The sequence below is a fragment of the Culex quinquefasciatus genome, chromosome 2, assembly GCF_015732765.1.
Source record: "Culex quinquefasciatus strain JHB chromosome 2, VPISU_Cqui_1.0_pri_paternal, whole genome shotgun sequence".
In the NCBI taxonomy this organism is placed as follows: Eukaryota; Metazoa; Arthropoda; class Insecta; order Diptera; family Culicidae; genus Culex; species Culex quinquefasciatus.
The window spans coordinates 37,072,024-37,093,800 of record NC_051862.1 but is presented as its reverse complement, the minus strand read 5'-3'; the positions used below and the strand labels follow the sequence as shown (position 1 = coordinate 37,093,800).

At 33.4% G+C, this 21,777-nt stretch overlaps 1 protein-coding gene across 3 annotated transcripts in view; it reads left to right on the top strand.

Moving 5' to 3' along the window:
- Window positions 1-21,777, top strand: part of LOC6041652 (protein sax-3) — a 418,150-nt gene that overhangs the window by 260,855 nt on the left and 135,518 nt on the right. For all 3 annotated transcript variants that reach the window (XM_038251334.1, XM_038251332.1, XM_038251333.1), the window contains exons 3-4: window positions 14,857-15,150; window positions 20,867-21,169. In XM_038251334.1, coding sequence (XP_038107262.1) covers window positions 14,857-15,150; window positions 20,867-21,169 — 597 coding nt within the window. The remainder of the gene's footprint in view (window positions 1-14,856; window positions 15,151-20,866; window positions 21,170-21,777) is intronic.

The following is a 21,777-nucleotide window of genomic DNA, read 5'->3' as shown; positions in this document are numbered from 1 at the left end:
TTCATGTTGTAGCAATGCCGCAAATTTTAAAAAACTTGAATATTTTCGAAAAAATACGGTTTGTAAAATTTCGGTATGTAACAAAAAAAGTTCAATAAATATGAATAAGTAAAAATTATAAAAAATTTAGTATAATCGAAAAAAACTTTTTTTCCTCATTTAAATCTTTTATTAAATGGTTACAAAATTTTGCGTGGTTATTACTTTTATCAAATTATAAAAAAATAGAATGTTTTCGATTGAAATACGGCGCACTTTGATATTTTTTGCATTAAACCAAAAATGCTCTTATAAAAGTAAAAAGAATACAAAATTCTGCTTTGTTTGATACGCATATTACAAATTATAAAAAAAATTGTATTATACAGTACTTTGTGAAAATTGGAGTTTTTCACGTACAAAATAGGGGAACAGCATCTAATTCCAGCGTGCCTCTAATGTTGGCAGGTCAGACCTTTGACATTCAATTAAAGCTAATTGAAAGCGTTTTTAACTGAAATCGAGTGATAAATAGCTGAATAAGAAGTGAGCAAACATGTTTCTATCAAAAGTTTTGAAAAATTAGTTGTTTAAATTGTGAAAATCAGCAAATTGGATGGAGTTAGGAGCGAGAGCTTAACCTGCCAAAGATACGAGAATTTCCCCTACTAATGAAAGATAAAAAGGCATACGAAATTTCGCGTCGTTTGATACCCATTTTACTTATTACGAAAATTTAAAATTTTTTAAAGAAAACTTTATTTTGTAAAAATATGTAGATTTTCAAAAAAATAAACTTTTCAAAAGTGATAGGATTTGAAATTTCCCTTCGATTGGTAGCAATGTCGTAAATTATAAATACTTTAGTATTTTCGAATAAAAAACGGTATTTTATGGAAAAAAAATAGTAAAATTTTAATTTAATTTCAGTAAAATATTTAATTCTAGATTGAATTTTCAAAAGGTTCTATCTGTATAGGAAACCCATGACGGATAGGTTGTTTTGAAAATTTAATCTAGTAATAACAAAAAAGTCGAATAAATATGAATAAATACACAAAATTTTGCAAGTAAAAAGGATAAAAAAATCGCTTCCTCTGATACCCGCATTCAAATAATAAAAAAGATCGAGTATTTTCGAAAAAAATGGTTCCATGAAAAAAAATTAGTTTTTAACATAGATAAAAAAATAAATTAAAGAAGCGTTTCTTATTATTAAAATTATGGTATTTTCAAAAAATACAGTTTATTGTGATTTGTTTTAAAGTATTTATGCATAAAAAACTACAACATTAAAAAGAGAGATGTGAGCCGGTAACATGGAGTTTAGCTTTCACAACTGTCATAGTACATAGTAACTTCACAGAAGCTTGACAGAAAGTTTTACGCCATGATGCACTTTTAATTTCTCGATATGTTTGTAATGAAAGAATTGAACAGTTTACAAAAGGTGGTTGAATTTAGTAAATTTTAAAAAAGATTTTTAAAATGAGTTTTCGACCGACAGTAATAGAATTATTAAAATATCGATCAAGATTATCGTTTTCATCCCAACGATAACGATAACCATTATCGAAGATAATTTAATCGATTAACAACCTTGATTCCTTGTGTCAACAATAAAGTTTTCAATACTCAAACAACGCTGAGAAAAAAATGTTTTTCATCAAATAAATTCTTTTATCATAAACTTTCATTTTTGAACAAATTCAAATAAAATTGATGAAGAATATTTTGAGTTAACAATCAACAATGTCAAATAGCAAGAATTTGTATATTTTTCGAAAAATTAAATTCTAAAAGGTTATGGAGTATTTTAAAATTGCACGATCGTCAATTCAAAAACAAAATGCCCTTATTTTAAAAATTTCAAGATGTTTTTATTTCCTTGAAAAAAAGTGTTTTAAAATTGCAAAAAAAAACAATAAAATTTTATTCACAAACAAAATGGTTATTCACCCACAAAATGGTGCAATTTACAAAAAAAAAAGGTTAGGTGGTTCAGCTGAAAGTGGATTTTGTGATGTCGTGTGTCCTCATTCGTAATAAAATCCTAAATAAAAATGTATCAAGAAAAATATCTAAAATAATAGAGAATGTTTTTTTGAGAATGCAGCTGGATTTTTTCCGTGTTCCCTTTTTTATAAAAGATCATTTCAAAACGAACATTTTTGTCGAAGCCATGAAAACAATCAGAAATTGCTTCTAATGATAATGTTTTGTGTACATTTACATACCTACTTTGTATGACATTTCCACCGAATTTTTGGGAATTTCGCGACATAAAAAATGCTTAATGACTCCTTATAAAAAAAACTCAAATTACAAAAACTTATGTAATAGCTGATCTACTGAATGCTTTTGCAATTTTTTTTCCTAATATTTAATCTCAAAAAAAAAGATTGAGTAACTTTTCCATCAGCTTGATACTTTATATATTTTTACTTTATATCTTTTTAAAAATTGTGAAAATGAACGTAAAAAATAATATGTTTTTTTGTTATCATATTTTTAATCAATTTGAATCATTTTTGCATAAATTTTCATGTTTATATTTAATTTTTTTCTAAGAAGCTTTTCAATAATATTTCTAGAAGTTCATAAAAAGTAGCTTTTTTAACAAATTATTGAGAAACAAATTTTTCGTTTTTTAAAGTGGACCTTTTTTCTGAGCCTCAAAACAGAAGCAGCAGCAGCAGCGTAGGTTTCGTTCCCAATGCCGCTGCACCATGGTCCACCTTGAGCTCCACACACTACCGAGCCGCGCGTGTGGGTCGTCCACACAAGCCCCCGAGCTCCCTTAGCAGCGGGGGGTCACTGTTTTCGCGGTTGTTTTATGCTTGTTTTCTCCTGCCGGGCACAAGTTACGTGGTCGTCGTCGTCCATTAAGCGGGGGTCATTCATATCTTACGTTCAATTTAAAACTATGCTCGGAACTAATATTGCTGAATTCGTAGTTTACGAAAAGCCCCCTCCGAGACCTTCCCTCGCAAAAGGCCAGTAGCTGGGGTCTCTCGTGGTGGTGATCTTCCAACCTCTCCGGTATCATTCATTTTGCTCAGTTTTGGATCCGCGGTCAACCTTACAAACATGTTGTGATATGCGGCTGTCCGGATTCCTTGCATACTCCGCGTCCCCCCAGATATGACTGATTGGAATACCGTTCGCGGGTTTAAAAGTAATCCCTCCCGCCGATCACAGGGTCGACAGCGGCTGTCCAAATGTGTTCCGAATCCGCACAGTTGAGGAGAAATTCGGACCCCCGAAAAGAAAAAAACGCAAGAAATGCAACGAGCTGTCACTTGGTCGAAATGTGCGGCACTTGAAGGTTAATTGTGAATATGCTGCTCCTGCGGCAGGAGTAGATTGTTATCGAGGGCGCACTCTTTATTGCGGCAATTATGGCGGAATGTAAGTGAACCGTCATTTATGTGTTGGATTATCATAATGGACGCGGGGCAGATCATTTAAAATTAAACCGTGTGTCATGATTGTGATGGGGAGGGCTTCAAAGGGGCGATGCCGGTCGTGGACCGAGAAAAAAATGGGAGCTTTTATTGATACTTTATAGTGAGGTCGTTTCGCTTCTTTTTTGGTGAGTTAAGCTCGTTTTAATGGATGAGTAATCTTTTCGTTTATGGACAATAAATTCATCAAGTTAAAATAAAAATTAACTGCTCAGATATTTGAAAGATGTTCCAGGCTTTTTTTAAATTATTTCATTATTGTTTTCCCATCTCATTTCCAGAGACATAGGGAAATGAGAATTTTATTAAGTTCTTTTAAGACTTAGCCATAACAATTTCAAAAAATCCCCCAGTCTTCAACACTTTAGTAATGGAGGAAGAAACTTGTTAGTGCTAATTTAAAATATCAACCAAGAAGATAACCAAATAAAAACGAGAGTTCTCAAAACGTGCTCAACATTCCGTTTTGAAGCTTAATTTGGAAATTTATTTAAATAACCCCAAATTTCATGAAGTCTATTGAAAAGATATGAAAACAACAAATATTCCTGTTATAGCGTTGCATTTTTTTTAAGACAGACAAAATTTTGCAAGTAAAGAAACACAAATAAAAAGAAACAATTTTTGAGGGGCAAAAAAGTGTTTTGGAAATATTGGACAAAATTTATATCGTAATTTTTACAGTAGTTCAAAATTTTTGTTACGATGCTTAAAAACAAATCAAAACTAACTTTGAAAAATATTTTCAACGGGATGCATCAATATTTCAAAAATGTTAACTTTATAAAAAAAATACAAAGCATGATCATTTGAAGGATTTTCAAGCGTCATGATCTACTTTTTGAAAATGAGCTCTAACTGTAAAACGAATTGGATCATCTGGATAGTGTAACCCTGCTGTTTAGAGTATGAGAAGTATCAAGTGCTTTCTCAAAAAACAATTTCACAGTATTTCTTTTAACGAAGATGTTTGTTTTTTTTCGTAAATAAAAATTCTTTTTCAATTTAATTCAATCCAGTTTTATTGGAAAGTAAGGAAAAGACTATTTGTAAATTTTGCGTTCCTGAGATAATTTTTGTAGTTCTTTCAAATATGTTTAACATCAAAATATATTGAAACCGTTACAGTATGGTATAAAAAAAATTAAAAAAGGTTTTGTGAATTTGCTAAAGCAGGATGGAAAGCGAGAAATGCTCATTTTACTCAAGAATTTAAGGCATAATATTTTTTCAATTTATTTTGCCTCAAATTGCCTTAACATTACTTTTTTAAAGTCGACGCTGACTAAAATTTAGACATTTCTGACCAAGATTTAAACATTAGAATGAAAATTGTGTTTATACAGTCCAGACTCAATTATCCGAAGGCCTCGGGTAAATTTCATTCCGGATAATCGAATGACGAAAAAACATTTTTTTCGTTGTCTTGTGTTTGATTGTTAAGGGGCTACATACATGTAAATCGGCAAAAATGTCAGAGGATGGTTTGAGCACAAACTCAAACTTTTTTAAAATCTGTTTTCAGGACATTAAAATATACATTTTCAACTATTTACAAAATAAATTTGAAGACATTTGGTTGTATCATTGCCGAGATATAGCTATATGAAGTTAGCATTTTCAAAAAATGGGTGCCACGATATCTCAACACTGCCTTGACCAAATCGGCTTAAAATTTTGGTGAAGACTCGTTAAACCGGTCCTGTGTGCATGACGAAAGCCGATTTTCAAAGAGTTTATTTTAAAAAAAGATAAAAATATTTTTGTGTTTTTCATATAAAAAATCGAAAGTTTATGATTTTTGTATTCTTGAAAAATGCAAAATTTTAAAATCGGGCTTCGTCATGCACACGGGATATGTCTTGCGAGTCTTCACCCAAAATTTTAGCCAATTTGGTCAATCCCATCTCGAGATATCGTGGCACCCGTAAATCAACTCGGTGTTCAGAGAAAAACGCTTGCAAAGTTTGACAATTCGCTTTGCGCATGGAAAAATTTTCAGTCTAAATCGTCTGTAACTTACTTTAATCATGAGATATCTTCATACAACTTTCAGGAGTGATTGATAATCATGTTTTAAGTTGGTTTAATAAATTTTCTGGAATATGAAATTTTGTGATTTTCTACATGTATGTAACCCCTTAAGTTTGAATATGACCCAAAACATGCTCAAAAGTGATTTAAAATTTTTGACTCCAAGATGGCTGTCAAAATGGCGACTCGAATTTGATGTTTAAAATTAGAAAATATATTTTTTGTATTTTTTTTGTGTTTAAATATAGTCTGAAGATGGCCGAAACCAAGAAGTAGGCCGAAACGTAACGATGAAGAATTTTGAAAAACATCAACTAAAGCCAAAAAACAATTAGAAAATAAAGAATAAGAAAGAAATGTTCCTGATTCGATTATCCGAAGTCCTATACAAACCTTCGGAAATCGAGTCTGGACTGTAATGCATTTTACTTAAGTTAAGTTGTTTTGCACTATACATCGGAATCTCACAAAAATTTAGAATATTTTCAAACGAGCCCGAATATGCTACATTTAATTTGAAACGCAGGAATTTTCAGATTGATACTTCTATTTCCATAAAAAGTTTGAAGTATTTAGAAAAATAATATGTTTTTGACCTTGGATTTTTTGTCGATTTTGAAGGGGGGGTAGTTCAAACTTTAACCAAAAATTCGCAATGGCCATAATTGAATAAAATAATCATTTTATGTAATAAAAAAAACTAATCAATATTTATCCTTTCAACGTAAATATTTTTATTTGCCATGCATACTTTTTGTCTGAATCTGAAGAAACAAGATTAATAATAAAGTCGCTTTTGAATTCATTAAATTATCTATTGCATGATTAAAACGCTTTTAAAAAAATCTATTTTTTTAAATTGCACAAAAATGCTGGCTGCTCTATCGGATTTGTTTTGTTTCAAAATAATTTGAAATCCTTATAACATCGATTTTATTTTCTTTTTGAAGCTTTTTTAAGAAACCTGTAGTATAACCTTCAATTTTATTTAGAAGATCTATCAAGTGACATCTAAAGATAAACAATACTTTTTCAACATGAAATTAGTTTAAGTGATGATTCCTAATAATTTGGTAGTTTTTTAAAACATTTTTGCTTTAGAATATATTTTTATATTCGATCTTTGTAGAATTGGTTTCAATTGTTTTGATTTGAATTTATTTTCATTAACCGATTTCGCAGCTTTTCAAAATTGGTTGAAAAATACAATATACCTCGAACATTTTGCAATTATTTTTCCAAACTTATTTTAATTTTCATATAAAGACAATAAAAAAGCCATTATCGATTTGATTGAAGATCCAAATCAGTAATTATTTAACGGCATTTTTTAAAGTTTTGATTTGCTGGGCAAGCAAACCCTGTATCTTAAGGGAAACGTTACTTAGACGATTTGCTAAGGGAGATTTCTCTTAAAAATAAGAGATAATTTAACAATTTTACTAACAATACACGATTTTTAAATCATTTTATTGAAATTTTGATCGATGCGATAAAAAATAATTTTATTCAACAGGAGATAATTTCAAGCGATAATTTTTCAGACATTTTAATTTTTTTATAAGTTTTTGATTTTGGAAAATGATTTTAGTCATTTGAATAAACATTTGAGAGTTGAATCAACCATCAATGACCTTAATTAAAATTGCAATTTACTGAAAAAAAATATCTAAATATTTCATAAAAGAATGTTGGAATTGTCCTTTCCATTAATTCTTAGGTAAAGCTGCATCGGTTTTCAACTTTTTGTATCCCGTGTGTTAACTTGAAAATGAATTCAAATTTAATTGAGTTTTTGAATTATTATTTTTTCGTTTCGTAATTTTAAATGGATTCACCCCTAGACGACGACTTACCCAAGCTGATCAGCTGATATGCTAAAATTTGCTCAAAATGACCGTCACAGCAACAGCAGCAGCAGCCCATTGACTCCAAATAGTGGCGAAAATTTCACGCTGCCTGCAAACACGCAGTGCCCCTGGCCATATTTGGTCCTGCTCCCCGACTATGTAATCGCCCAGTAGACGAAATTACGAGCAATTTTACCGATGATCGATATTACGCATCCAATTGAAAGGCCCATTTGCCTGCTGGCTTTGCTGGCTTTATAGTTGTTGTTGTCTAATGTATTAACGATAAGTCACACCACGTGGGCTACCGTTGAAGGGGTTGAGTGGGTCGCTGAATGCGGACCAAAGCCGGGTCTTACGACTTTATCTTGGGACGTCCCGCTGCGAAGGCCCCATGGTCCGCAGAGGTCTCGCTGGGGCCTCACCTAGGGAGCGAGTGCCGTATGAATAACTTTGTTCAGCGAAAGTAACCGATTGTAACCGGTAGCCTAAAGTGGTTAACTTTTATCTATGGGTTGATTGGAGAAAGCTCGTTTAAAGAGCTTTCAGAGTACTTGGAAAAGAAGACGATTCTGTGCTTATCTTCATCCCGCAGAAGGATTACCATCAAAGAACTTTTCGCAAAAACAAATCCAACCCGCAAAAAACACAAAGCCTAAAACCAACGACTCCAATTCTGCTCGAAAGATTAGGGTGAACTCTTCCGGAACATCGTCGGAGCGTCGTTGCTTCCAAAAATCTCCCCCCAAAAAGCTTGTCATAACACACTCCTTCCTTATTTCTGAACATGGAAGAGTTGCGTGTTCCCGCACCGATAAGGGAACCTCCGTTCCGGAATCCCGGAACTAATCACCCCCCGAATGTCATCGGATTAGTGCCCTCCCTTCCTCTGAACGAAGAAACGACGCAACGGAGACTTGCACCGAGCGCCGCGACGAACCTCGACGAGCGTTTATTGAATAAACAGATTAGATAATTAAATAAATGTTTTCGAAAGTTTAATCTGGCGTCTCGTGTTTTACTCTCGATATGGTCACCAAGGAGCACACAACGAGAGTGTGTGTGCAGACGACACTTGGTTCAAACTGCTAGAAGCGAGGCCTTGAAGGCAGATATTGGGATTCCGAAAAGCGGAGAATCATGTCGCAGCGATATGAGAACGGTGACTACGGGAGGCTTGGCTTGAGACTTGCTGTCGAAGCTGCGATAGCGATAGAGACGACGGCCAAGTGCATTTAGAAGCTCATGGTGCAGTAGCTGTGATGTTGTTGTTGGTGCATCGGTGCATGCAAATGAGCTCAGGAGAGTAGCTCGACAGAGGGCGGTGCACGGTGGGTTTGAAAATTTTGAGAAGTAGATTAAATTTGATTCGACTTTACTCTTAACTCAAAGTGTGACTCTGACTCCTGACTCCTGACTTCTGACTCCTGACTCCTGACTCCTGACTCCTGGCTCCTGACTCCCAACTCCTGACTCCTGACTCCTGACTCCTGACTCCTGACTCCTGACTCCTGACTCCTGACTCCTGACTCCTGACTCCTGACTCCTGACTCCTGACTCCTGACTCATGACTCCTGACTCCTGACTCCTGACTCCTGACTCCTGACTCCTGACTCCTGACTCCTGACTCCTGACTCCTGACTCCTGACTCCTGACTCCTGACTCCTGACTCCTGACTCCTGACTCCTGACTCCTGACTCCCAACTCCTGACTCCTGACTCCTGGCTCCTGACTTTAACTCTGTGTCATAAAATCGACAAAAAAAATACAAAAAAAAATCTTCAAACCCACCGTGTAATTAATCTATCGGAATGTTTGGAGAGTGGGTGCAGCTGTGCTGGGTGCTGCAACGGGAAAATAAGTGGAGCTACATCACCGTACACACACAAACGTCACACTCATAGACGTCGGGGCAAAGATGCAGATGCAGCTCTTCGATGCCGTCGTCGACGACGACGACGACTGATTAAATGAAGCTGTCAAATTGCCTAGCTCCGGCCTGTAAGGGTGTGTGCGTGTTGCGTCTATAAATTTATGTTTGTGAGATGTGTTTTCGGTATTTGGAATTGCTGCTCGAATGTCTCACCCGGGAATTGCGAACGCAGTTTGACACTTTGGTGAATGGTCTGAAGCAAGACGGAAAGGGTTGAAGTTTTGAAAAGTTGTTATTGTTAGTCACCTATTGGTTTCTGTTTTCCGAGGACCAAAAGAAAAACATTAGAAGCAACTTTTATTGGTTTAATTAAAAAAAATCTTTTCTTTACAGAATACTAAATTTTAACATACAATTATGGTATTTAACATTAAATGGAGCATCTCATTTTGTATTTTGAAATTTCAGAAAATAATGTCTTAGCAATTTTTTATTGTAAGGCTTGAAAAAAAAAATATCACAAACAAATTTTGCAAATAAAAAAATGTTTCGGGAATTCAATTATTATTAATAAAATTAAAAAAAAAACAAATATTTTTTATCTCTGTATAAACTGACGTAAACCGGGGAGACATTGATAGAATTTCAATTTATTTTAGAAATATTTTCCAAGGTAAGGTTTTTCTCAAGATTATTATTTTTAAAACATGTACTGGGGTAGGCCACACAAAGTCCATGCACTATTTTTGCAAAAAAGTTTGTCAATAGTTTTTAAGAAATGTAGTTACTATAAAAGTTCTTAGTTAAAATTCCGGGGTGACTTTGATAGTCATAGCTTTTCTTGTTTAAATCATATTTAAGGTGTTCACGTTTTATTTTTATATTTTATGTTAAGAAAAAAAAATCATCATTTACTCTATAACAAATAATATACATATATATAATAATATATTTTAAGGTAATATTGTTAAAATATGAATTTTGCCTAAAATTCGTTAAAACGTGTTTTGTTTATGAAATCATATTTATATTTATATAATTATTATATATTGATTTATATTGCATTTTTAACTAGAAGTTTTCACATTTATATGGAATTTGTTCAACTGTAATTGACTATAAATTTGGAGATGAAGAATCCGAAAATGCATTCCGTTTTCCGATTCAAAATCATGTTCATTGAGAAATTAATTGCACCTTTAGAATGCCATTCATCAACATTTTCTTAATCATACCAAATAATTTAAAAATATATATATTTTTTTTTAATATTAGATGCTGAAAATTTTCATAAAATACTGTTTTTTAACTTTTTTAATAAAGATATTTCTTGAAATTTCTAATAGATTTTCACTGGACTACCAATATTAGTGCAAAATATTACAATTTTCACAAAATTACTTTTTTTCAAATTCTAATTTGTTTAAATAACATTATGTGTAAACAACAGGAAGAAAAAAAAACAACACCAACAACAACACCGTGTTTCGTTTTAAAATACTCAAATTTTCATAGATGGTTACATGGGTTTTAAACGACGAGATTTTTTTTATAAATCGTCAGTGTATTTCCATTTTGATTGCGTTGTTGCGCAATATTTACAAATTACAGGATTTTAAACGACACAACATTTCTTGATGATTACCACTGTATCACAATTCCTAATGTAAAATACTTAAATTTCACAAATTATCTTTTCTAATTTTCATCATTCCGTTATTTGTCTACTGGGATCCCGAGCAGACGGAAATAACTTGGGAATAACATTTTTTGATATTGGAAAAAACTAGGTCAATAACATTTTTTGTTATTTATAACATGATTTGTTATTCGCCGTTATGATTTTTTTGTTATTGGATTGTTATTGTAATAACAAATTAATAACATTTTGAGTTATTTTTCGAACAAATCTTTGTTATTCTTTTTTGTTATTTTAACAACTAATCCGATCATCCCAATAACAGTTGGAGTTATTTTTCCATAACAAAAAATGTTATTCCAAAGTTGTTTTGGCTTTCAACCAATATCAGACCAATAACAAATTTTGTTATAATAACATAAACTGTTATTAAACTCTTATGCGAAAATGGATTTTGCAAGAATATTCCATAACGCTTTTTGTTATTTTAACAGTATTTGTTATTGAAATGGAATGAATTTTGTTATTACCGTCTGCCCGGGATCAAATGTCATAAAATTTTGAACAAATTTTTACTGTAATAAAACTGTTATTAGAAATTATTAACAATTTCGCGATATATCGAATTTATATTTATTAATTATTAAATATTTATTGTTGAAATTGAATGATTTTTTTTTAAATTCAAATATTTTGTAAATTCTTCAGTATTTTCCTGTAAAAACGGTAATTTAGTAAAAACTTATTTCAAATTTTGCAAACGGCGAAAAATGAAAACAATTGCAGCGTATTTTTTTGTAAATCGGTACTTAACAGAAAAAAAAATATTCAAAATAACGCATAGTTGACAGTTCAATTCACCCATCCTGTACATTTTCAAACCTTGAGTTTTTGAATATAACGTGATTTGTGAAATATTTTGTGTACTTTAACTTTTCAGCATTATTTATTCAGGACATTATTTCAATGTGTGTGATTTTTTAAACTAAGTTTATTTACAGTTGTTTATTTTTTAATGAGGTAACAACGGGTTTAGTGCATAAAATTATCATATTCCAATAAGGATAACGATACTTTATCTTTTTCGTCGGATGATAACATTATCAGCGATAACCATATTGTTTAACAAAGTTGATCATAACCTCAAACCATCCACTTTAACGACTCCCAGGCCTTTTGTGGTCCCTATTGCAAGTTTCTGCTTGAACCAAGGAGTCCAAATGCTTGAATGGAGAGAGCACCCAAACCAATTTTTACTCCAAGGAACCTTCCACCTCAGTGTTCGAACTGACGACCTTTGGATTGCGAAGTCCAACCGCCGGCAGTGATTCCACCGGTGCAGGCTTGGTTTGATGTGTTGTTTGTACTTATAGCGAAGAGACGACTCCTACACTTGGAATGACATAACGTCCTAACAACATCCATCCATACTTACCAATCCGATGGAAGGTTGGAGCAGATGGGAATCGAACCCATGATCTTCCGCTTACAAAGCGGACAGCTTAACCATTCGGCCAAGCCTGCTGCCATTGATCATAACCTACAACTTTTCAAAAAACACTTATAGTGCAAAAAATCAAATTTAGTTTTATTTATCTTTAAAAATCATAAGATATTGTCGATTGTTACACGTCTGCTGTAAAAAGAAAGGATTTGTAAAAAGATAAGATGATTTCTTCAACTATGATGAATTAAAAAAAAAATCTCTTCATAATCCTAAAAGTCAAATTTTTGTAGGAATTTCTGTTTAAAATTTACCTAACATCGAAAAAAGAATTTAACAATTTCTGTATGTTTGATCTCCACTTTTGTTCTGTTTTCTTATTTTTGTAAAAAAAATCTAAAAATTCAATATTGATGATAGAAAACTATTAAATACGTTTCTAAATCTTGATAATGATTTCAAAAAGTCCAATAAACATTTCATCTTTTTGATTTTTGGGTGTTTTTGAACTCTCCTGACTAAAGGCAAATAAGAAAATAACATAAAAGCAATGAAAAACGAAAAAAAAAATAAACATAAAATAAAAGCAATACAATTGTTTATTTTACCTACTTTAAAATAAACCTTCATAAATGTTCTTTGAATAGCTGAAATAAATAAACACTTCATATTTATTTTATATTTGCAACAGTATTTTTTCCCTTAGATTTTTGAAATTTTGAAAAGAGTTTAAGAGGCAGTATTTGTAGATTCTGCTCGGTTTGTTCTATAGGTCGTATCGAGTTGCTCCGATTTGGATGAAATTTTCAGCGTTTGTTTGTCTATGCATTAGATGAACTCATGCCAAATATGAGCCCTCTACGACAAAGGGAAGTGGGGTAAAACGGACATTGAAGTTTGAGGTCCAAAACACATGAAAATTCTTAAAATTGCTCGCATTTCCGTAAAACTTCATCAATTCCAACTCTCTTAGATGCATTCGAAAGGTCTTTGAAGCCCTTCAAAATGTGCTATAGACATCCAGGATTGGTTTGACTTTTTCTCATAGCTTTTGCAAATTACTGTTAAAATTGATTTTTTAAACCTTAATAACTTTTGGCAACAGCCTCCAACACCCATACTCCCATAGGTCAAAAATTAGGGAATTTCATGGACTATAAGCCTACGGTATTAACTTTTTGGCCAATCGCAGTTTTTCTCATAGTTTTTCGATTTTTCTACAACAAACATTTTACAACGTTAGTTTTTGCCCTGTAGGCCTCCATAGCGGCACTTTTTGGTCTCAATTTTGACATATTCGGAATCCTTGGAAAATTTCACATTAGATTGAGGTGTTGGAATTTTGAATTTGATTGGAAAAAATGCCATTTAGAATTAATTAAAATATTATTTAGAATTTTGTCGGATTAGGGGTAAACAAGTTTTCGCCTACTTGATACAGCATTTGACGTATTGATCATAGGGTAAATAAGATCTATTTCTTTTTTCAAAAATGTTTTATTTAATTATTTTTTAAATCAAAATTACAACTCCAATACTTCTAACCTACGTGAAATTGACCGAGGATTCCGAATATGACAAAATTGAGACCAAAAAGTGCCGCTATGGAGGCCTACAGGGCAAAAACTAACGTTGTAAAATGTTTGTTGTAGAAAAATCGAAAAACTATGAGAAAAACTGCGATTGGCCAAAAAGTTAATACCGTAGGCTTATAGTCCATGAAATTCCCTAATTTTTGACCTATGGGAGTATGGGTGTTGGAGGCTGTTGCCAAAAGTTATTAAGGTTTTAAAAAAATCAATTTTTAACAGTAATTTGCAAAAGCTATGAGAAAAAGTCAAACCAATCCTGGATGTCTATAGCACATTTTGAAGGGCTTCAAAAGACCTTTCGAATGCATCTAAGAGAGTTGGAATTGATGAAGTTTTACGGAAATGCGAGCAATTTTAAGAATTTTCATGTGTTTTGGACCTCAAACTTCAATGTCCGTTTTACCCCACTTCCCTTTGTCGTAGAGGGCTCATATTTGGCATGAGTTCATCTCATGCATAGACAAACAAACGCTGAAAGTTTCATCCAAATCAGAGCACCTCGATACGACCTGTTTCACATCGGTGAAAAACTCGCTCTTAATAAAATTACAGTTGTTTTATCTGTTTCAAAAATGCTTGAAACCCAATTCATTTACAACTCACTTCAACCCTGACTCTAATAAAGACTCGCCTGATATCCATGTCGTTTCGTTGCACGAAAGCCGGCCTGCTACGATTATTATTTCACTTCTGTCATGGTGGTACACAGCTCACTTCCCTCTTGGAGATTTACGATTGCTTCAGAACCAGAACCAGAACCTCCAGCGCAGACCCCCAAAAGACCAGCCGACAGGCTCCGGACATGCGATTCTTGGTTCGCTTCTCTGAAATGCGTTATCAACAACTTCACAGCACAAAAGGACAGATTTCACAGACTCAAAACGGACGCTGACATGGCAAAAATTGACAAGGGAGGGAGACCAAGATTTGCATATTTGAATCCGTCATAATCCTTCTCGTTTTCTCTTTCTTTCGCAGCTCAACTCCGGACGCCCCGGATAACGGAACATCCGAGCGACGTTCTGGTGCCGAAAAATGACCCGGTGACGCTCAACTGCAAGGCCGAGGGCAAGCCGGAACCCAAGATCGAGTGGTACAAGGATGGTGAACCGGTCAAGTTTACCCCGAACCATGTGCTGCTCCCCTCGGGGTCGCTGTTCTTCCTGCGGACCGTGCACGGCAAGAAGGAACAGGACGGCGGGGTTTACTGGTGCGTGGCCACCAACGCCGCCGGGACCGTACTGAGCCGGAACGCGACGCTGCAGATTGCGGGTGAGTTTGTCATATTAGGTCATAGTTTTTATAACCATTTTTCCAGCCTGTTTAAAAATGCAACATTACCTCGGTAATGACACCTTCATCGGTGTCATTAGTGCCACGCTCTATTTGCGCAAGGGCAGCCAATATTAACAAATTGTGACGCGAAGATGTCCCCGGCTACAAGAAAAATTAATTTACCCCCGGGCGTCGCGCGATCTTCCCCCTCCTGAGGTGATGGTCAACTGCCATAAACTAAGAAATAAAAGTATAAAAATTCCTGTAATTTACGATTATTACCAGCGCTATTACCATTAAATTGACACCGTTCAAAGAGTTTCTTCGCGTGGACATTTAAAACCCCATCTCGCGGGGATGGTCATCTACGGGACAGGTTACGACTCAAGAGCCTTGCGGCACAAACTAATTGGCTCTTCTTTGAAGTGCGGGGAGAACTTGATTCTTGAAGAGGCTCGTCTCGATTGGTTCGCCATCACGACTGGTAATTATACCAAAGTAAGAGTGCGCCCGATCCCCTGGTCTAGCCAAGTGACAGAAAAGGGCTCATTAAAAGTGGCCTAGCCAAGGGTCTCTTTGGCGCGGAACGGTGACATTCCGTCCGAACGCGGATCCAAGAGAGGTAATTGTTTCTAAGTAAGCGATCGTTTATGCAAAACAGGTGAAAGAGGTTAGGCTTCTTTTCGCGCCTCCGGCATCAGGTGACGGGAAATTGCCTTCGTAATTCGCGAGCGGCTTAAGGTCGTGGAACTTATCGCTGACGTCGTTTGAATTAGCGTTCGAGACTTGAGCAAGATTGCTGAAGGACATCGTCAAACATCAAGATTAAAATCTCCACCAAAACTTCACAAGATGTTGAACAAGTTGCACAACAACTTCAACCCACGACCAACCCGCGTTGCAACGGGTCGAAGGCATCCGGACAATTACTCAATTGGCCAGGTCTGTCGCAACCAGAAGGCGCTCGTTTATCACAACTCAATAAATCTAATTCCGCGCCTAGCCCTCGCGGGGTTCCCGTAACTCCCGGCCAAATCCCACACACACGCAATCATGTGTGGTTTCACACACACACATACATACTCGTAGGAGACACACAGGAAAAGTATAAGTAATATTATGCATGGCCGTAATCAAATCAACCAAATGAATTTATACACAAATTCTTCCCATCATCGGGTGCAAGGCGTTCGGGAAGGGGGCGTCCAAGGCGGTCGGTAGTTTCTCCACCGACGACGACGACGAGAAAAAGCAGCCAAGATTTGCATTTGTGGCGCCTCCGTGGGACGGGTTGGCCGTGGCTGGGTACCTCTTGAGAGTCCTAAATTTAAAATTTCTAGAGTTTTTTTTAAAGGTCCTATAAGCTATTGTGTTTATTATGTTTATAGGACCTATTCAAAATATTCTAGATTTGTTCCTTGAAAAATAATTAAACACTATTTGAATGTTGGATGAAAAATTACGGTAAGAACAATTCTATACGAAATCGAATGATTTCATGACTTTCCAAATTTTGTATTTTTTTAATTGGCTAAAGCGTTCCAGGGGGCTTCCCTAAGACCAAAGAAGCAAGGTTGTTTATCGATAATTCGTCTAACGATAACGAAAATGGTTATCGTTATCGTCGGGACTATAACGAAAATCTATCGTTATCGCTATTCCGATAACTCTTTCGGCGATGATTTTATCGACGATAACGGACGATAACTTATGAGCAATAATTTGACTAAAATTTACTAAACCAACCAAATTCTGTTGAGTTTTGAAGCTTCCTCTTAGTAAATATTTTTTTTTATAATTTCAAAGTTTAAATACAAAAAAAATCACACAATACCGTATTTTTTTATGTACTCAAATTTTTATAAATCGCTCTATGGGTATCAAACGATGCGAAATTTGGCATGTATTACAACTGTTTAAGAGTTTTTTGAATGAAAAACTCAAATTTTCATAATATAGGCATCAAACGAAATTTTACCTGCTTTTTCATCCAAAAAGCTCTAACACAGTCAAAATACATGAAAATTTTTGAATCGTTTGATATTGCGAATTATAAAAATTTGATTTTTTTTTTAGAAAATATGGTATTTTATTAAAAAAAATGTAATGCTTTCAAAAATCTCTAAAACATTTAAAAAACATTAAAATTTTCAAATCGTTTGATAATTCGAATTATAAAGACTTGTTTATTGTCGAGAATATACGGTATTTTGTAAAAAAAATATAGTTTTTCATTCAAAAAAAAATCGTAAACAGTTAAAATACATGCAAAATTTGGATTTTTTTTTATAGATTATTATATTATTATATGGATTAATATTTTGATTTCAAAAAGACTTAACAAAACATGATAAACCATCATAAAGAAATAAAGCTATTTTTAATTCATCGTTTTGATTGATATCCCTCAATCGGATCGTTTTTGATTAATTATTTATGACTGCACAACCATATTTTAAGATTTTAAGATTTTAAGATTTTAAGATTTTAAGATTTTAAGATTTTAAGATTTTAAGATTTTAAGATTTTAAGATTTTAAGATTTTAGGATTTTAAGATTTTAAGATTTTAAGATTTTAAGATTTTAAGATTTTAAGATTTTAAGATTTTAAGATTTTAAGATTTTAAGATTTTAAGATTTTAAGATTTTAAGATTTTAAGATTTTAAGATTTTAAGATTTTAAGATTTTAAGATTTTAAGATTTTAAGATTTTAAGATTTTAAGATTTTAAGATTTTAAGATTTTAAGATTTTAAGATTTTAAGATTTTAAGATTTTAAGATTTTAAGATTTTAAGATTTTAAGATTTTAAGATTTTAAGATTTTAAGATTTTAAGATTTTAAGATTTTAAGATTTTAAGATTTTAAGATTTTAAGATTTTAAGATTTTAAGATTTTAAGATTTTAAGATTTTAAGATTTTAAGATTTTAAGATTTTAAGATTTTAAGATTTTAAGATTTTAAGATTTTAAGATTTTAAGATTTTAAGATTTTAAGATTTTAAGATTTTAAGATTTTAAGATTTTAAGATTTTAAGATTTTAAGATTTTAAGATTTTAAGATTTTAAGATTTTAAGATTTTAAGATTTTAAGATTTTAAGATTTTAAGATTTTAAGATTTTAAGATTTTAAGATTTTAAGATTTTAAGATTTTAAGATTTTAAGATTTTAAGATTTTAAGATTTTAAGATTTTAAGATTTTAAGATTTTAAGATTTTAAGATTTTAAGATTTTAAGATTTTAAGATTTTAAGATTTTAAGATTTTAAGATTTTAAGATTTTAAGATTTTAAGATTTTAAGATTTTAAGATTTTAAGATTTTAAGATTTTAAGATTTTAAGATTTTAAGATTTTAAGATTTTAAGATTTTAAGATTTTAAGATTTTAAGATTTTAAGATTTTAAGATTTTAAGATTTTAAGATTTTAAGATTTTAAGATTTTAAGATTTTAAGATTTTAAGATTTTAAGATTTTAAGATTTTAAGATTTTAAGATTTTAAGATTTTAAGATTTTAAGATTTTAAGATTTTAAGATTTTAAGATTTTAAGATTTTAAGATTTTAAGATTTTAAGATTTTAAGATTTTAAGATTTTAAGATTTTAAGATTTTAAGATTTTAAGATTTTAAGATTTTAAGATTTTAAGATTTTAAGATTTTAAGATTTTAAGATTTTAAGATTTTAAGATTTTAAAATTTCAAGATTTTAAGATTTTAAGATTTTAAGATTTTAAGATTTTAAGATTTTAAGATTTTAAGATTTTAAGATTTTAAGATTTTAAGATTTTAAGATTTTAAGATTTTAAGATTTTAAGATTTTAAGATTTTAAGATTTTAAGATTTTAAGATTTTAAGATTTTAAGATTTTAAGATTTTAAGATTTTAAGATTTTAAGATTTTAAGATTTTAAGATTTTAAGATTTTAAGATTTTAAGATTTTAAGATTTTAAGATTTTAAGATTTTAAGATTTTAAGATTTTAAGATTTTAAGATTTTAAGATTTTAAGATTTTAAGATTTTAAGATTTTAAGATTTTAAGATTTTAAGATTTTAAGATTTTAAGATTTTAAGATTTTAAGATTTTAAGATTTTAAGATTTTAAGATTTTAAGATTTTAAGATTTTAAGATTTTAAGATTTTAAGATTTTAAGATTTTAAGATTTTAAGATTTTAAGATTTTAAGATTTTAAGATTTTAAGATTTTAAGATTTTAAGATTTTAAGATTTTAAGATTTTAAGATTTTAAGATTTTAAGATTTTAAGATTTTAAGATTTTAAGATTTTAAGATTGGACCCTTAAGTGCCACCCAACCATCATCTCATTCGCTCAATCCGGGCTCATTCATCAACTGTGTCAAAAAGGCAACGCTGGTGGATCTGTGGATCACCACACAGACGGTCAACCTTCTCCCATCACATCCTTCCCCCAGGGCGGCCTTTCATTCCTCTGTTTCTTCTTCTTGTGGTCTCCCGAGTTGAAACCTTTTGCAATTTGATAAATTTGATGAAACCACAAATGAGTTGTGTGTTTGCGCGACCTCAGTTAGACCCGCACAGTTTAGGGGCTTCAATTGTTTTGATTTGCGTGTGCAAAGCCCCTGGGGAGACCTCAAAGGAGCCGATTTTCCCCCACCCCGGTGGCGAGTGACAATTGGGCTAATGCTTGGTGACGTGCTCAAATTGGTAATTTGATCATTATACCGCTGGTTAGAGGGCAGTCGAAAAAAGAGCAGTCTTTGATCTGGAAAGCGTTTTAGGTTGCGGTTTATTGTAAGTCTTTTTGGCGTTTTTTTTTTTTTTTGAAGAAAAGAGGTCTTATTCTGTTGTTACCTTACGAAGACCCCTGGGCGATGACAGCCATGAAGACAGCGAGGGACAGACGGTGATTTTGTGCGAAACCGCAAGGCTAAGCTTCAACGCCTTTATGAGTTGAGGTGGAACGGTAGGTAGGTAGGTAATTTTTACATAATTGGTGGCCTGAAATATTCAAGTAGAAATTCAGCAACATTATTTTTTTTGTTAACATTAAATTACCATATCCAAGATTTTTTTTTGGTTAAGATGCAATAAATGAACAAATGAGCAATTTAGCAATTTTACAGAATAGATTTACAAAATTTTGAAATTATAGCAATACAAACAGCAAATAAACGGCTTAAACATAAGCCAACAACAAGTTTGAACAAGATACCTTTTTACGCCGTGTGCTCTCTATCTCTCCAGAACGCGAAAAGTGTCACGTTGAATTACTGTTTCTGTTGTAATAAATAATTATGCAAATTAAAACACGACATTGCCGACCGACCACCGACCACGGATCTCGGTAAATTCCCTCTCTCCCCTCCCCAACTACCATCATTCATTGAACATTATTCTCGCGTCCATATCGGTAGACCGCGAACTCGATGGAATAACCGATGGGGAGGGAGGGGGGACATTTGACAATCGGCGAGTGCTTCTGGTCATGTCCTACAAATGGGCCAAATCATGTCCAATTACCCCAGCCGGTGAGACCGGGTAACTTTTCAGACAGAATTGAACCAAATTGAAGTTCTGACGTGATCTAGTTTCAGGGAAATGTCACTTCGTGACAGTCGGTAGATGTCAGTTTTAATTCTTAGCTTGGTCTAGACTTTGATTTCCAAGACAGAAAAAAAGATTAAATAAGCAGTACAAACTTTGACCCATTTCCCCCCTCTTCATATTCTCCTTCCAGTCCTCCGCGACGAATTCCGGGTGGAACCCAAGGACACCCGAGTGGCGGCCGGCGAAACCGCCCTGCTCGAGTGTGGCCCGCCCAAGGGAAACCCGGAACCGACCATCAGCTGGCGCAAGGACGAAATCATGCTCGATCTGGACGACTTCCGGTCGAACAAGGAGCTGGCCCGCGTGCGGATCGTCGACGGCGGGAACCTGCTGATCAGCGACGTTCGGCCCACGGACGAGGGCCGGTACCAGTGTATGGCGCAGAACATGGTCGGTTCGCGCGAGAGCGTCTCCGCCAAGCTGACCGTGCAAGGTAGGTTTTCGCTGATTAATTGGGGTTTCCCACCCGCCCGGGAGCGACAAGCGGGAAGATAAATAAGTTGTTGCGATAATTGTTCCCCGAGTTGTTGCCCCCTGGTCTCCGTTGAACGATTAGTTGCTGGACTAATCAAGGGAAGGGAGTTTAGAGGTTTTAATTTCATGGAAGGTTCTCTTTGATTTATGCCCCTCCGACTTGGGGTCGCCACTTCCTGCGGTGGCCCTTGGTCGGTGCGCGCAATTCGTTAGCCCTTTTGAGGCTGAAAGCTTAAATACCTTAGTAAAAATCATAATTTTGAAACAAGTATCAAACAAATGCAGTTTCTTGAGATCCATGTTACTTCAAATATGGACCAAAGTCCTTGTATGATCATATCACAAAAAAACTCGTTGGCTTGTTTCCGGTGGTTGACCTCAAAATTGACCCCAAAAAATATTTGGACACTTCAAATCCAAGACGGCAGCCCGAATGGCAGTGATGAAGTATTGAGAAGCTGCATTTGGTAATTTCAAGTTTGACACAAATGGGGCCGAAAAACTTAAATTTGATGATGGAAATAAGAAAATAAAAAATATTAAAAATTCTGTCCATTCACACCGAAA